Source organism: Asterias amurensis, chromosome 10 (genome assembly GCF_032118995.1).
Source record: "Asterias amurensis chromosome 10, ASM3211899v1".
NCBI lineage: Eukaryota > Metazoa > Echinodermata > Asteroidea > Forcipulatida > Asteriidae > Asterias > Asterias amurensis.
In genome coordinates, this window is record NC_092657.1 from 17,507,555 (window position 1) to 17,523,303 (window position 15,749).

Sequence of the window (15,749 nt, forward strand, 5' to 3'; positions counted from 1 at the left end):
GCAAGCAAGCAAGCAAGCAAGCAAGCAAGCAAGCAAGCAAGCAAGCAAGCAAGCAAGCAAGCAAGCAAGCAAGCAAGCAAGCAAGCAAGCAAGCAAGCAAGCAAGCAAGCAAGCAAGCAAGCAAGCAAGCAAGCAAGCAAGCAAGCAAGCAAGCAAGCAAGCAAGCAAGCAAGCAAGCAAGCAAGCAAGCAAGCAAGCAAGCAAGCAAGCAAGCAAGCAAGCAAGCAAGCAAGCAAGCAAGCAAGCAAGCAAGCAAGCAAGCAAGCAAGCAAGCAAGCAAGCAAGCAAGCAAGCAAGCAAGCAAGCAAGCAAGCAAGCAAGCAAGCAAGCAAGCAAGCAAGCAAGCAAGCAAGCAAGCAAGCAAGCAAGCAAGCAAGCAAGCAAGCAAGCAAGCAAGCAAGCAAGCAAGCAAGCAAGCAAGCAAGCAAGCAAGCAAGCAAGCAAGCAAGCAAGCAAGCAAGCAAGCAAGCAAGCAAGCAAGCAAGCAAGCAAGCAAGCAAGCAAACAAGCAAGCAAGCAAGCAAGCAAGCAAGCAAGCAAGCAAGCAAGCAAGCAAGCAAGCAAGCAAGCAAGCAAGCAAGCAAGCAAGCAAGCAAGCAAACAAACAAACAAATAAATAAATAAATAAATAAATAAATACAAGTTTGGTAATCAAATTCCAGATACAGTCATTTACACTTATCTCAACAAAGTCGTATACAATTGTTGTACCTGCAAAAGTACTACTTTATTTATAATTCGACTATTCTTAGTTGTATCATGTCTGTGATTATGTATGTAAGCGTACAATTGGGTTGGGATAAAAACCCAATTTCACCTCACAAAAAACTTCGGTATAATGTTTCGAATAATATTCAGCTGGTGTTTATTTTTTGATTTTATCAAATTAGAGTTCTGACAAACAACAGCTTACGAGACTTCAACGCCGGCACATTCAACGGACTCTTTAATCTCACTTTCCTGTAAGTTATTTGTAAAATTAAATGTTAATGTTTCAAAAACTGTTATTATATGAAGATGTTTTCAGTAATGGCCCAGTTAGCTTGCAATATTTATCTAACAAACTGAAATATTACAAACACTACACAGATGTAAATGATGTAAAATGCATTGACATTTGACTGCCTGGAAGGATGGGGTTATAAAATAAAATTGAAAGAGTTAAGGACTTATTGGTGTTTTGCTGGGACAGCTACAGTACACGTGCTTCATCAGAAGGTAAAGAAAACACCGATTAGCAGGAGAAACAAATAGTCCAAAATATCACTTATATATTAAAACCCAATATGCAGATTATTTCTTTTTGTTCACGAATCCAGGGACCTCTCACTGAATAATATTTCGAGGCTTCAGAGTGATATCTTCGAGGATCTTCTCAACTTGAGAACATTGTAAGCAAACAAAAACATGGTATTTATGATGATGGTGATGACGGTGGCAGTGGCGGTGGCGGTGGCGGTGGCGGTTATTATTGATGATGGTGATGATGATGATGATGATGATGATGATGATGATGATGATGATGATGATGATGATGATGATGATGATGATGATGATGATGATGCTGATGATGATGATGATGATGATGATGATGATGATGATGATGATGATGATGATGATGATGATGATGATGATGATGATGATGATCGTCATGATGATGATGATGATGATGATGATCATGATCATGATGAGGATGACGATGACAATGATGGTGAATTTGACAGTGATGGTGACGGTGACGACAATGACGATTCCGATTACGATGTTGATAGTGATGTTGATGGTGATGATGATGATCATGATCATGATGATCATGACGGTGATGGTGACGGTGACGGTGACGACGATGATCATGATAATGACAATGGCGGTGACGGTGATGGTGACGGTGACGGTGACGGTGACGATGACGATGACGATGACGATGAAGATGGCGATTGCGATGGCAATGATGATGATGATGATGATGAAAACACCAATAGAACTTACAAAAAACAGATAAATACAAAACATACTAATTCAATTGGTGCCATTAAACCCAGCATTTAGTTGGATTTAAGCTTGGTTTAATAGCAAAATTATCAGTTTAGCAGTTAATGACTTCCTCCATTATATGATTAGCTTATCTGGTTTACCCAATTCAACGCGCACTGGTCCAAGGTCTACGGTGATTTCCCCTTTGATTTGCGTGGACAATTCCTTAGTGTGGGGAAAATGCCTTGGCATGAATGCATGGTCTGCCCTAATGCATAGCGTTTCGGTCTGCATTATTGTAATGCGTGGTTTTAAACGAATATCATCAATTTCGTGTCTTTACGAACTGAAAAATATTGACAATTTTTTAAAACTAACAAAACTCTGCTGCAAGAGTGGGGAAAAATCGGCTAAAGAAGTTAGCTTTGTCTTGTTAGGTATTTACATGAGAGTAGTTCACGATTGGAACAAAACAAAGTTGACTATGGAAAGATTTGCCAATCCTTGAAACCGGTAACAACAATCCGTAAAAAAAAAGAGAGCAAAATTCACTTTTAGTGGCAATGTTATGATCTTTAGTTGTTCCAATGTTAGAAATTTAACTATTGAACGTCTATTTGTTGAAGGATGCATAGAACTTCAATACTTTCAAGGGTTCAATCAAAAGATCAAGTCAACCAAATTCCAAAATAGTCCTTCTTATCAAAAAGAGCAAACACAGTTCCAATTAATCCTCTTTTAATTACTCTCCAACAGGTTGTTTGTAAGCCAAGCGTAGAAGGGGAATAAAGTTTGATTTAATTTGTTTTAATGTCTCTCCAATAGGTTGGTTATGGATAATCCATTACTCTCAATAAATAGTGGAGCTTTCAACTCGTTGAGCAACTTGATAAAACTGTAAGTCAAAACATGCTGTTTGAAGTCAAACAATAGCCTACAAGTTATTAGATGTTATACCAATGAAAAATTGGCAGCACATGGCCGACGTTACAAAGAGTTAAGACTGATCTTAACTGCGAATCAGTCCTTATTGCTATTAAAGCAAAGTGTTGTGTCACAATGCAAATCACCATCAGTTTTGCCCTTGCTCTCAATTAACTCTGAATGATATTAAACTTTATTTTGGTTATAGTTATTTGATCCGAGGTAAATGGACCAATGAAAGATCTACATTGAATATCGATACGGGGGCTCTTAAAGGTCTGCACAGTCTGGAAATATTGTAAGTCTGATACTTAATTTCCCTATTTATTCTGTTCCGGTTAAATATTTTATTAGGAGCCTGTGCGTAATTTCTTGCTCTAGTCTGTGTTTTGTTTGGCTGTTTGGGGTGGTATTTTGTTTAGACTTAGGCTTGTGAGGTTTTTTTTGCTAGTAGTTTAACTTCAGCTGACTCCTTTTTGGGAAAGTGAACCAGTGAGTGTGTGTGGCTTTGTGTTTGCTTTTTTGTTTTCTTTGAATGTTTGTTTGTTTGTTGGTTCGTTGTTCGTTGTTTTTTTATTTTTCTTCTTTTCTCCCTAAAACGCGTTTTTAGATGAATCATAATTTTAAATGTATTCACTTTGAACCAAGCAATGACAAGGGGTCTTTTTGGAGGGGTGAAACACACATTTCCATCACACATTTTGTGCACAAAATTGTGAATTTCATTGAGCCGCTAACGGTAAGCAATGTCTTTTTTCTTACTGTAGCAGTACAATTTTATTGAGCGTATAAACCTACTAGCGGTTGCTAGCTTAAATGCGCGCAGCATTTTAGATCGTTTGCTTGATCAAAAAAGAAGAAAGTGCTGACGAAATGGCGGATGAAATATATGCAGAGTGGCGACGAAAAACAAATCATCACCTTCTCTGTCTGATATGTATTATTTGTAATAGTTCAAAGCGCCCATTGAAAGGTTACACACTAACTTGGGACTAGACAAGAAGAAGATACATTGTACAACATTTCTGAAACATTTAAGACAGAAGTTTACTTCGCTTCACCTACCTGATGCTAGGAGTCCACTGGACCAGCGCCAGTTGGTGCCAGTTCGCGCCAAAAATTATGTGATTGACGCGTAGTGGCTCGCTGTGGCGCCGAATTAATGTCCGCTCGGCATGTGTCGCCAAGTGGAATAAACTGGATGCCATATGGCGTGCGCCAAATGCCACCCGGCTTGCTCCAAAATGTTGCGCCAGTTCGCGCCATTACACAACCATTTCATTCCAAAATTCACCCTGTTGGCGCCATGTGGTGCGAAATCTCATTGGCGCAACATTCCAGTGGATTCCAATAGGCGGATTGTTTGCGCCAAAGGGCGATATGTTCGTGCCATTTGGTGCCACTTGGCGCTGATTGCTCGATGCAAGTGGCGCGACGAAAATTTCAAACATTTTGAAATGTTCTTGCCGCCACATTCAAATTACGGGCCACCACGAGCCAGTTGGGAGGCAGTTTGAGCCACTACGCGCCACTAGGCACCTTATTGGCGACACTAGGCGCCACAGTAAATTGCATTGGCGCAAACTGGCACCAACTGGCGCTGGCCCAGTTCCTAGCATCACACACACACACACACACAGCTGTGTTTATGGTGTAAACCGAGGACTTCTCTTTGTTCTACCATTGTTTGGACATAGTTTATTTTTCAGACGTCCCCATTGGTTTTGTACACGAAATCAAATTGAGGACGTCCTCGGTGTGACTTTTTCCCGGATCCCTTTTGTTATAACCTTCTCCAAGTCCTCGGTTTGAATGCGTAGACATGCCCACACGTAAAATACACACCGCTGCGCCGCCATAGCAAATTATTGCAATGATGTTGCACTATGCGCTGTGCTTAAACAGGGTGCTTAAGCAGAAAATTGGGGCTTTAATGACCCTTTTTGCTTGTTTACCGCTTTCAGCAAAAAAACTAAACTTGCTAAACAAGGCCATGAAATTACAAATTAATTTTCTAAGCGCCCGTTAAGCACAAAGTCGACCGTTAATCAGCTCCATGAAATTAGGCCCAGATGTAAACCCAGTGATTAGTGGATCCATCTGTTCTTTGTAACAGTCTCCAAGGTATTTTGCCATCCTGTGTTAGGTTTTGTGCTTTCCAACACCATTCCCTTGTGAATATGGAACCTTCCTTCATATCTGGTGTATTTCAAGTAGTTTTAATTGTTAAACTCCCTTGCAGAAGGCGCTTTAAACACAATGGTAATTTGGGGACACTATGTGACAGCAGCTATTCCAGGTAAATCTCAGTAGTGTGCGGTTGCTCAGAGCAGCGACAATAATGGTTATTCACATTGTGAGTCTGCTGCCACCTAGCGTTTTCAAGTCTCCTAAAGTATACAGTTTCTTGGGGTTATTCAGAGCACACCCGTATTTATATTTTGTTTAAATTACTGAATTTAACACAAATCTACAAATCAATTGTATTCTAGATACGTCGATGACTACCGCCTGTGCTGTAAATTTGATGAAGAAGTACCATCGAAAGAGTTTGATTACTCTAAATGTACAACGACTGAGTTGCAACCACCGCTACACATCTGCGGTAGTCTGATGCGTAATGATCCACTACGAGCGTCTTTGTGGATTCTCGGGTTGAGCGCCCTCATCGGCAACTTGGTGGTCATCATCTGGAGATGTAGACGGGGCAAAGAATTAGGCGAGAATGAGACGCACTCATTCTTGGTTCTTAATTTAGCTATATCTGACTTGATGATGGGGGTGTATATGTTGATCATTGCTATTGCTGATATATTGTTGGGTATGAGTTATTCCAGGGTTGCGAAGGAATGGCGGTCTAGTGTGGTTTGCAAGATTGCTGGGGTAGTATCAGTGATGTCTAGTGAAGCATCGGTATTTTTTGTCACATTGATCAGTCTGGACTGTTTTTTAAGCATTGTATTTCCCTTCAGCCGTGTTACCATCAGAGGAAAGATATGCAAAGTTATTGTGGTCATATTATGGTTAGTATCTGCATGTGTTAGTATTATCCCGACTGTGTTCAGTGGTGATAGTGATTCAAATGTCTACGGTTTGTCTGATGTGTGCATTGGTCTCCCCCTGATAACTAAGGTGTCTAGTTATTCATTTGTAGAGAACTCCATCAGTAGTGTGTTTGGTTCAGGTTCAATCGCTATACCGGTACCTGATGCAAGAGAACCGGCTTGGATCTACTCAATCGTCTTGTTCCTTGGCGTCAATTTGTTTTGTTTTATCGTTGTGTTGAGCTGCTACATAGCAATCTTCGTGAAGGTTAAACGCTCATCTAAGCTGGTGAAGGTAACTGCTCACCGACAGAGGGAAGTTAAGATGGCGATAAAAATGGCTCTTATAGTCGGTACTGACTTCGCTTGTTGGATGCCTGTGATCATTATGGGGATTCTATCCCAGGCTAAGATTGTAGAAATTGGTCCTGATATGTACGCCTGGATCGTTGTGTTCATACTCCCAATAAACTCCTCGCTAAACCCGTACCTCTACACTTTCTACTCTAAAATAACAGGACAGAGCAACACAAAGAAACCCGAACCGAAGGTGGAGATGAAAATAACAAAATCCACTGAGACACTAGAAACCCGCGCCTCTGAAAACAGTCAGTAATAACAACAACGATTTATATACAGTTTACAAACAATGATTTAATTTTAAAGACTGTGGACACTATTGGTAATACAACCTTACTTGGTAACGAGTAATGGAGAGAGGTTGGGAGTATAAAACATTGTGAGAAACGGCTCCTTCTGAAGTAACGTAGTTTTCGAGAAAGAAGTAATTTTCCGCAAATTTGATTTCGAGACCTCAGATTTCGAATTTGAGATCTCGAAATCAAGCATTAATTGAAAGCACACAACTTCGTGTGACAAGGTGTTTGTTTCTTTTATAAAATAATTATGGTTTAATTTCAACCCTGCTATTTGACAACTAGCAATGCTGTTTACAAGGTACTTGTCATAAAACGAGAAATAAACTAACCAACATCAATCAGACAGTCTTTCAGGTGGTCTAGAGATTTAATTTTACCATTCCCGGGGCACACCTGTTAATATTTGCTCGCGTGGGATCAGATTATTGTCCAAAATGATATCATTACTACACGAAAGACCAAGGCTCATTTTTTTTTATGTTCCAAGTCAATGGGGATTACCCTGGAGACATCGGACATTCTATACTGTAAACAATTCCGGCGGGTAAACGACCTTGCCTTTTCCACACAATTTTAAATTATGTTTCTCAAGCGTGTTTATTTGTCAAGAAAAAAAAGACTTTTCCTATTTTGTATAAGAAGGGTGATCAAAACAAACAATTAGCCATTGCTAACTAACGCAAAAAGGGTTTAAACTTCAGTTATTCACACGACAGCTAAATATTTGTTTTTGTCATTTAAAAGACTTTTCAAATCTGTACCAATGTCAGTTTAGTTTGTAGCAGTTTGCAACCTCTCATTCAGTTTTCTCTCATATTATGAGACTTTAGTGTGTACCATATAGGTCAATTTAGCAGTTTGAAACAGCTAATTTATTTTTTCTCTCTTTTACAAGACCATTTAAATTTATACCATAGGTCAATTTAGTTGGTAAGCAGTTTGCAAAACATCTCATTAAGTTTTCTCTCATATTACGAGACTTTTTAAATGTGTACCATACAGGTCAAAAATTTAGCAGTTTCAAACAGCTAATTTATTTTGTTCTCTTTTACAAGACTTTTTAAATTTATACCATAGGTCAATTTAGTTGGTAAGCAGTTTGCAAAACCTCTCATTCAGTTTTCTCTCATATTACGAGACTTTTTAAATGTGTACCATATAGGTCAATGTAGCAGTTTGAAACAGCTAAGTGAATTTTTTCCTCTTTTACAAGACTTTTTAAACTTATTCCATAGGTCAATTTAGTTGGTAAGCAGTTTGCAAAACCTCTCATTCAGTTTTCTCTCATATTACGATACTTTTTAAATGTGTACCATATAGGTCAATTTAGCAGTTTGAAACAGCTAAGTCAATTTTGTTCTTCTTTTACAAAACTTTTTTAATTTATACCATAGGTCAATTTAGTTGGTAAGCAGTTTGCAACCTCTCATTCAGTTTTCTCTCATATTACGAGACTTTTTAAATGTGTACCATATAGGTCAATTTAGCAGTTTGAAACAGCTAAGTCAATTTTGTTCCTCTTTTACAAAACTTTTTAAATTTATACCATAGGTCAATTTAGTTGGTAAGCAGTTTGCAACCTCTCATTCAGTTTTCTCTCATATTACGAGACTTTTTAAATGTGTACCATATAGGTCAATTTAGCAGTTTGAAACAGCTAAGTCAATTTTGTTCCTCTTTTACAAAACTTTTTTAATTTATACCATAGGTCAATTTAGTTGGTAAGCAGTTTGCAACCTCTCATTCAGTTTTCTCATTATTATGAGACTTTTTTTAATTATGTACCATATAGGTCAATTTAGCAGTTTGAAACAGCTAATTCAATTAATTTGTTCTCTTTTACAGGACCCTTTAAATGTGTACCAAGGTCAATTTAGTTGGTAAGCAGTTTGCAACCTCTCGTTCAGTTTTCTCTCATTATTATGAGACTTTTTTTTAATTATGTACCATATAGGTCAATTTAGCAGTTTGAAACAGCTAATTCAATTAATTTGTTCTCTTTTACAGGACCCTTTAAATGTGTACCAAGGTCAATTTAGTTGGTAAGCAGTTTGCAACCTCTCATTCAGTTTTCTCTCATAATGTGATACTTTTTAATGGTGTACCATATACATGTAGGTCAATTTAGAAGTTGGAAATAGCTAATTCATTTTTTCTCTCTTACAAGACCTTTTAAGTTTGCACCACAGGTAAAATTAGTTGGTAAGCAGTTTCCAACAGCTAATTCAATGTCACCTCATATTAATATGACATTTTGAATTAATTTGTTTCTGTAAGCCAATAGTTGGTAAGCAGTTTTGCAACAGCTAATTCTGATTTTTCTCTTTTACAAAACTTTTTAAATTGATACCTTAATGTGAAATTAATGATAGGTCAAAGTTTATTATGGGCGTAGGCTCAAGGCAGATCTGTGTGATGTTAATCACGAGCCTCAGTGTGATGTCATAATGACCATGTTCAAGCACTTGGATGTATATTATCAAAAAATCTGATGTCACACTTTGAAACTCGTGGGCTACGCCAGAGGTTTATTGTAAAATATTGCATAAATCAAATTTGATTTAAAACATTTTGTGTACGTGTATACCACGAATATTTTTAAATTATTCTCCTTAATCAGTCGATTGATTTGATGTTACAGTTGATATTTAATTAATTATTATACACATATTGACTGGCAACGAGGTAACTAGTATGCGTCTATTCCCACAAGGGACTTTGAGTGACCAGAAGAGCGACCTATTTCCCGAGGCCGAAGGCGGATACAAGGGTGGGTTTTCCCGTTATTTTCTCCCGAGTCCGATGAACGATTGTGCCTAAATTTTCACAGGTTTGTTATTTTATATAGAAGTTGTGACACACGAAGTGTGGGCCTTGTACAATACTGTTTACCGAAAGGGTCAAATGGCTTTAAGCAAACCGGGCTGTCTCACAGACTTTACAATGTTTACTTAAAGGAACACGCTGCCTTGGATCGGACGAGTTGGTCTATAAAAAGCGTTTGTAACCGTTTTTATAAAATGCATATATGGTTAACACGGTCGGCCATTTATGGGAGTCAAAAAATTGACTCCCATAAATGGCCGACCGTTTCGTTGCGACGTAAAAGGAAAACCGTGAAATTCCAAGGCATGTTTGTGTGGATCATTATAATCTACTTTTAAATTAACTATCTAACCATATGCATTTCAAAACAATCGGTTTCAATACTTTTCAAAGACCAACTCGACCGATCCAAGGCAACGTGTTCCTTTAATGTTATTGTTGTGAATGAAAGAAAGAACGACCACAAGGTTTGCTCACGTCTTATCTCTACACGTCTTTAGTCTTAAAAATAATAATCTTATTTAACAACACCGACGTTGATTAAATTACACGGCATTTGCCGGTTCACAAAAACATTCGATGTGGGATCAGCTTAATTATTTTACTGGATTTGATGCATTGCATGGTGAGGTATTAATGTACATTTTGTTTGATTAACGGTAACCCCATGTGTTTTGTTCTTTAGAGAAGTGTCTTGCCATTCTACAACCGCGGAGTAGATTTCTCTGATTTCGGGAGACTTCTTAGTTCTGAAAAGAGTGATCTCAACGTTTTTACTAACTTGTTTCTCTAAAAATTGAATCGTAAACGTCTTGTTCGAGAATATTTAAGTCCTTATTTGAAGGAGAGTTAGCTCTGAAAAGACCATGTTTGTTCTCGACGTTGTGAACAGTATACTTTGATGAACCACAGTGTTGTCTGACATTAAATAATAATCAGGGAAATATTTACATCAACATTTCCCAAATTTTCAAATGTCGATATATTATAAAACTTTAATTTGAGACTTTCCGGGAAAATTTTCCAATTGAAATGGGATCCAAAGCTAACAAGGATAGACATCACTTGGCCAGAGATTATTAACATCACCATAAGACCAAACAAGTTGACAACATCAACAAATACTTTGTCGAGAGTCCTGCAGAGAGTCAATGGGGAGGGAACGGGGTTCGGCCGAGTAAAAAAAGAAACATGTTTAGCGTCCGGGTTTCTCAAAAAAGGAAGGAGGGGCTTTTTTTTTTTTTTTTCAAGATGGCCGCCATTCTTTTTAAAATGTCAAATATTCATTGTTATTTTCTACTGCTCAAACACAATACATAAATGAAATATTTTGGTCAAGACCTTCAGACAAGACATTCAGATTAATTTAGCTGAGATCGTTTAAAATAACCTTTTTCATAAAAAAAAAGGAGAAAAAAAAGGAGGCGGCCTCTAAAAGGAAGTGGGCGTGGACGCTTAACATGTTTTTTTTTTTTTTTTACCAATACCACACACTCCATAGAAACCTTCAACTTCATGGGACAGTCAGTTAAGTGTTCGTTTACGAGAAGACCATGCAAAATCTTGAAAAATCGACAAGGTGGGGGTCAGCCATTTAAACTCAAATCTTGGCTATTTGATTCCCACCTGGGACCATAACACCTGGTGGAGCAGCTCGCTCAAAAATCTCACAGTGGCCGAGTACGGGCACCAACTAGTTTCAGCGCAAAATTTACACTTCCGTGGAGTTTTAGTGTTTCTGGCGTACTGTTAGAGCCCCGTTAATTCCATTAAACTGTATCAATTTTGGTCGACTTATACATCAAAAGAAAGAGCTCATCGTCCTCTTCACGATGAAATAATAAAAAAAATGTGTGACAATTTTTACTTTAGATATTTATCTAGGCATTAGGAAAACACTTGACAGTTCTACTAAGGAAATAAGCCATATACGCAGTTAACCATAACTTAATTGGTGCAAGGCTGAGTGTCAACAAACTTGGTGGAAATATAGTTTAGATATCCAACTACAATAATAAAAAATAAAAACATTGCCAGCGCTTCTTGATTTGATTGCCAAGGGTCAACAAAGATGGAAAAGTTCATAAGTATCTGTATCAAACCTACATTCAGTCCTGAGTAAATTATTGCTGGCTTTTAATTCACGTCTTGAATAGGATGTTATTATAACATTAAACAAATACATCAACAAAGATGATACATAAGTTTTTGCAGGTTTTGTGTATTGAGGTGGATGGGAGAGTTTTGTTTGCAGCAACGACCGTGATAATGGAAGTGGAACGTCCAGAACCGCCCACCCAGTTAGCGCGAAGTACCGCAAGAGGGCGCCCCACATTGCATTGCAACCCCCCCAGTCGCAAGCGATGTCAACATGTCAACCATGGATATGGCGGCTGTATCGCTGCAGTGTGATTTTTATAATCTTGAGCATTGCAAAGACATCGAGAGTGGTGTATATCCCTCTTATCCGCGAGAGAGCAATACCGTGCATCTTCGTCAATGCACACAAAACATACGGAGCCATTTGCAGAAGTGGAAAGTTGCTGCACATGATTAGTTGCGATAACGTAACCCTCCTGCCGACGGCGTAGCCGGAGGGTTACGAGTCGCTTCAATCGAAAAACGACGAAATGGTCAAACACGTACAATTTCAACAGCTAGTCAACAGATTTGCTCAATTTTTTCCCCTTTCGAAAATCATGACTTAAATTCTAAGAACACGACCTTAATCCTCAATATCTAATGAATAACATTCAACACACTATTGAGAAAGTATTTTGAACTAAAGTACAAAAACTTACCAGATCCCGGAGCGAAACAGTCCCAGGTTCTATTTTGAACCTGTCGCTTCGCCATTTTGTGACTTCCCGATGTTCATTGCTGTTAGACTAAACCATTCTGTAAAAGGGGTGTTATAAGGCAGCGCGGCAGTGCGTGTGCGCTGTCCGTTTACTATGCCAGCTGTTCACTCACTTAAAGCACTGCCGCACTGCAGCACCCCTTGTAACACCCCTTTTACAGAATGGTTTAGTCAAACTCGGCTGCGGCTCGGTCGGCTGGTACCTGCGGTTGGGTTCAGCGCTTGGGGCTGCGCATGGTAACCAGCGACAGGTTCAAAAATAGAACCTGGGAAATTTGTGACTGTTTCGCTCCCGGAATCTGGTAAGTTTTTGTCCTTTTTTTCAAAATATTTTCTCAATTGTGTTTTTGAATCTTATTCATTAGACATTGAGGATTACGTTCGTGTTCATAGAATTTGTGTCATTAAAGTGTTTTTAAAGTGGTAAAAAATGAGCAAATCTGTTGACTAAAATATTTCGCCGTTTTTCGATTGAAGCGACTCGTAACCCTCCGGCTCCGCCTACGGCAGGAGGGTTACGTTATCGCAACTAGCACATGATGTGAATGTCGAGAGGAAGTTGATCCTCCTGCGATGTAGGTTATTCGATTTTCGTGCCGTCAACTCATTAAATTTACATGAAAAATCTATAAAAGGGGCACGGAAGTGTTAAGTCTGGGCTAAACTACATATTTCTCATGGTTTTCGGTAAAAATTCATTCACAAAAACGACTTTGTGTTGATAAAAAAAGGCAAGTTCGGATTGTTGTAATTATTTGCTTTCAAGTTTCATTACAACTGGCATTCTACTATTTGAAACCTAGTCTACAGAAAATTGTAACTGGCAGACTTGACTGGGAAGATTTCTGTTTCAATTTACCTTCAAACAAGTTCAAGTTCATGAATCATGCCACCACTTTTTCACTCTTTTTTTACAATTATTAAAACTTAAGGTAAGTTTTCGATAGAAAGATGTTTATTTTATTCCCTCACGAATGAAAAAGTAGTGGCAAGATATATCAGAAACATTTCCTTTTATTCTTGTCCACGTTCAAAATGTACACATAACTAGCCTAGCGAAACCTATATTTTGATAGGACCCCAGTGGGGGGGGGGGGGGGTGCATAGCTGTCCACATGACATGGCTTTGTCATGTGAGTCGGATTTGTTTGCCCAAAAAGACCCAACCTGTGTCCAAAATGTATGCAGATTGATATGGTCTGCCGAATAATGAATGGTCACCCATTTATGGGAAAAAGATGCACCATGGACAGGAAATATTAATATTCGCTTACATAACATTTACAAACAAATCCATGCACTGTCTGTATATTACCCAATATTCATAAATACCCCAGACATTTTCTCTACTCCTATTGGTGGAGAGCGCGTCACGTGGATGTGCATAAACCTTTTGTTAATGCACACTGGAGCTCTGTTTATGCACACTGAGCTGGCTTCCGCGTGTTGGGCGCGCAAGATTATCACGCGGAACGCGCAAATCATAGCTATCAGCGCGTAATCTAAGCGCGCGCGTACACACAACCCACGCGCCTCGAACATATTCTTCACAAAGTTTTGGGAAAAAATATTTCAAACCTCAAATTTTTAAGTGTTAAAGTGTCTATAACTGTATTTGTTTACGTTTTTTTTTAACAAAAGGGCATTTATGAATGGGAATAACAATAATGCAAATAAAGTTTTTCGGGGGGGGGGGTGGGCGGACAGCAGAATCTCCTGCCACACCCACTACCAAACTAATCATCGTTTTTGGGTTTACATTTGATTTCATTTATTTCTTATACATTTTGCAGTCTCAGAAGACACCTCGATGGCAGGAGTTTTAGAGTAAAGCTCTGTCCTTATTTTGTCGTGACAACCAGGCAGCCCTGTTTGGTTCTGGTGGCGGTGCAGGGGTGGAATCGACAAAGAGAAAATCCTGGCAAGCTGCCACAGAACAGGTTCGAGCTGCTGGTGGAGGAATGGTCAGGGACTGGCAAACCACCCGCAAAAATGGCAAGATTTATGCTACAGAGCAAAGGTGTACAAAAATAAGCGAGATGGAAAGGGAGTTACGGGTATGTGGTATTCATTTTGGTTGACTATTATATTTTCAAAGCATGTTGGGCGAATTTGTAAAGTAACATTTTCCTTTGCCAAAAGATCACATGTGTCACACTTCTTTTTTTTTTAGCTATTGTTATTGATCAGTCTGCATTCATTAAAGCAAAGGGTGAGGCAAAGATTTATACACTGACTTCAAGTGGCCGCAACTTCCAAAATTAAGTATCGACTTGAGAAAATCAAACGAGAGCATAAAGTGCAATTACTTTGCTATGTATGGTGCAGCATTTTAAGTGTCAGGTGCCGGGCCTAGTTCCTATATGCTGTAAATTGTTTTGGTTTTTTTTGTAGTCATTCAATAATTGATCTATCTATCGATTGTATTAAGGTGGAGGACCACAGCCACATGCAAACCCTTTGCACGAGCTCGTGCTAGATTGCATGCCAGACGAAGTTGTCGACGGAGTGATGCCGAATGGGGCATGTGAAACAATTCCCCAGGTACAACTTAAGACATAATAATGAGGACAGTTTATAACTCTTAAAGTTACTCGATAAATCACTGTTTCAATCAACGATTCTCGGCAGCTATGTGCATTGGACCATATATACTATTAATTCAAAATGGGGTGGTTTATAATCTGTCCGTGCCTATATGGGGAACATGGGTGAGTGGTCTAGAGTGTAAAGTGATGACACGATAGCACGTCACAGAAACATTTCCATGAGGACATGACTTTGACAAATCTACCAAAACCTATATAGTTGTTATCCATTTAACAGAATGTGTTTATCTTGGATTTCTTTTTGGCTTATTATTTCCAGCTTGCACCACCAACGCAAGAACATAATCGCCCTTCAACGAGTGGCATTATGTCATCACGGCCCCTAAAACGAACTTGCGAAACAGAAACGGAAACGGACACTGAAACCGATGTAAGTTGCACTAACATAATGGATGCACGCTCACATTAGCAGCAGTTCAGAAGTGACATTCATTAATTTTGCTGAAATTTGTTTGACAAACAATACCAAACCTGATGTGTTTATATTTCTGATGTATACTTTCAGTCCCAACCACAGGAGGTTCTAACCCACTCCAACCCTAAAGAAACACCCCAAGAAACACAACCAGCCAAAGAAGACGACAGGCAAAAAGAAGGGGCCCGGCAACAAGGAGGTTGATCTTTTAGGCATGAACAGGGAAGTTGTTTCTTTGACAAAAGAAAAAATGCAACTCAAGAGACAGTCCTTCGAGTATCAGAAGGAGACCATCGAGGTCCTGCGGGAAATCAATGCGACCCTGCAGAGAGCGTTCTCCAGCAGCTCCGCTGCTGTCGCTGTGTTTAATTCCATGTCAGAGCAATAATTTTGATTGTTTATTCTAGTATATGTTTTCTCGATTAATTTCGGGAAATG

The 15,749-nt window shown here is 38.9% G+C and overlaps 1 protein-coding gene and 1 pseudogene across 1 annotated transcript; both read left to right on the plus strand.

Annotated features, from left to right (window-relative positions):
• Window positions 1-759: 759 nt before the first annotated feature.
• On the plus strand, window positions 760-6,558 carry LOC139942756 (G-protein coupled receptor GRL101-like). Its single transcript, XM_071939547.1, has 5 exons — window positions 760-777; window positions 1,693-1,882; window positions 2,731-2,737; window positions 3,107-3,196; window positions 5,391-6,558. The coding sequence occupies exons 1-5, from the start codon at window positions 760-762 to the stop codon at window positions 6,556-6,558; spliced, it is 1,473 nt and encodes a 490-aa protein (XP_071795648.1).
• A 7,443-nt stretch (window positions 6,559-14,001) lies between these two features.
• Window positions 14,002-15,699, plus strand: LOC139942921 (uncharacterized; annotated as a pseudogene).
• The last annotated feature ends 50 nt before the right edge of the window (window positions 15,700-15,749 follow it).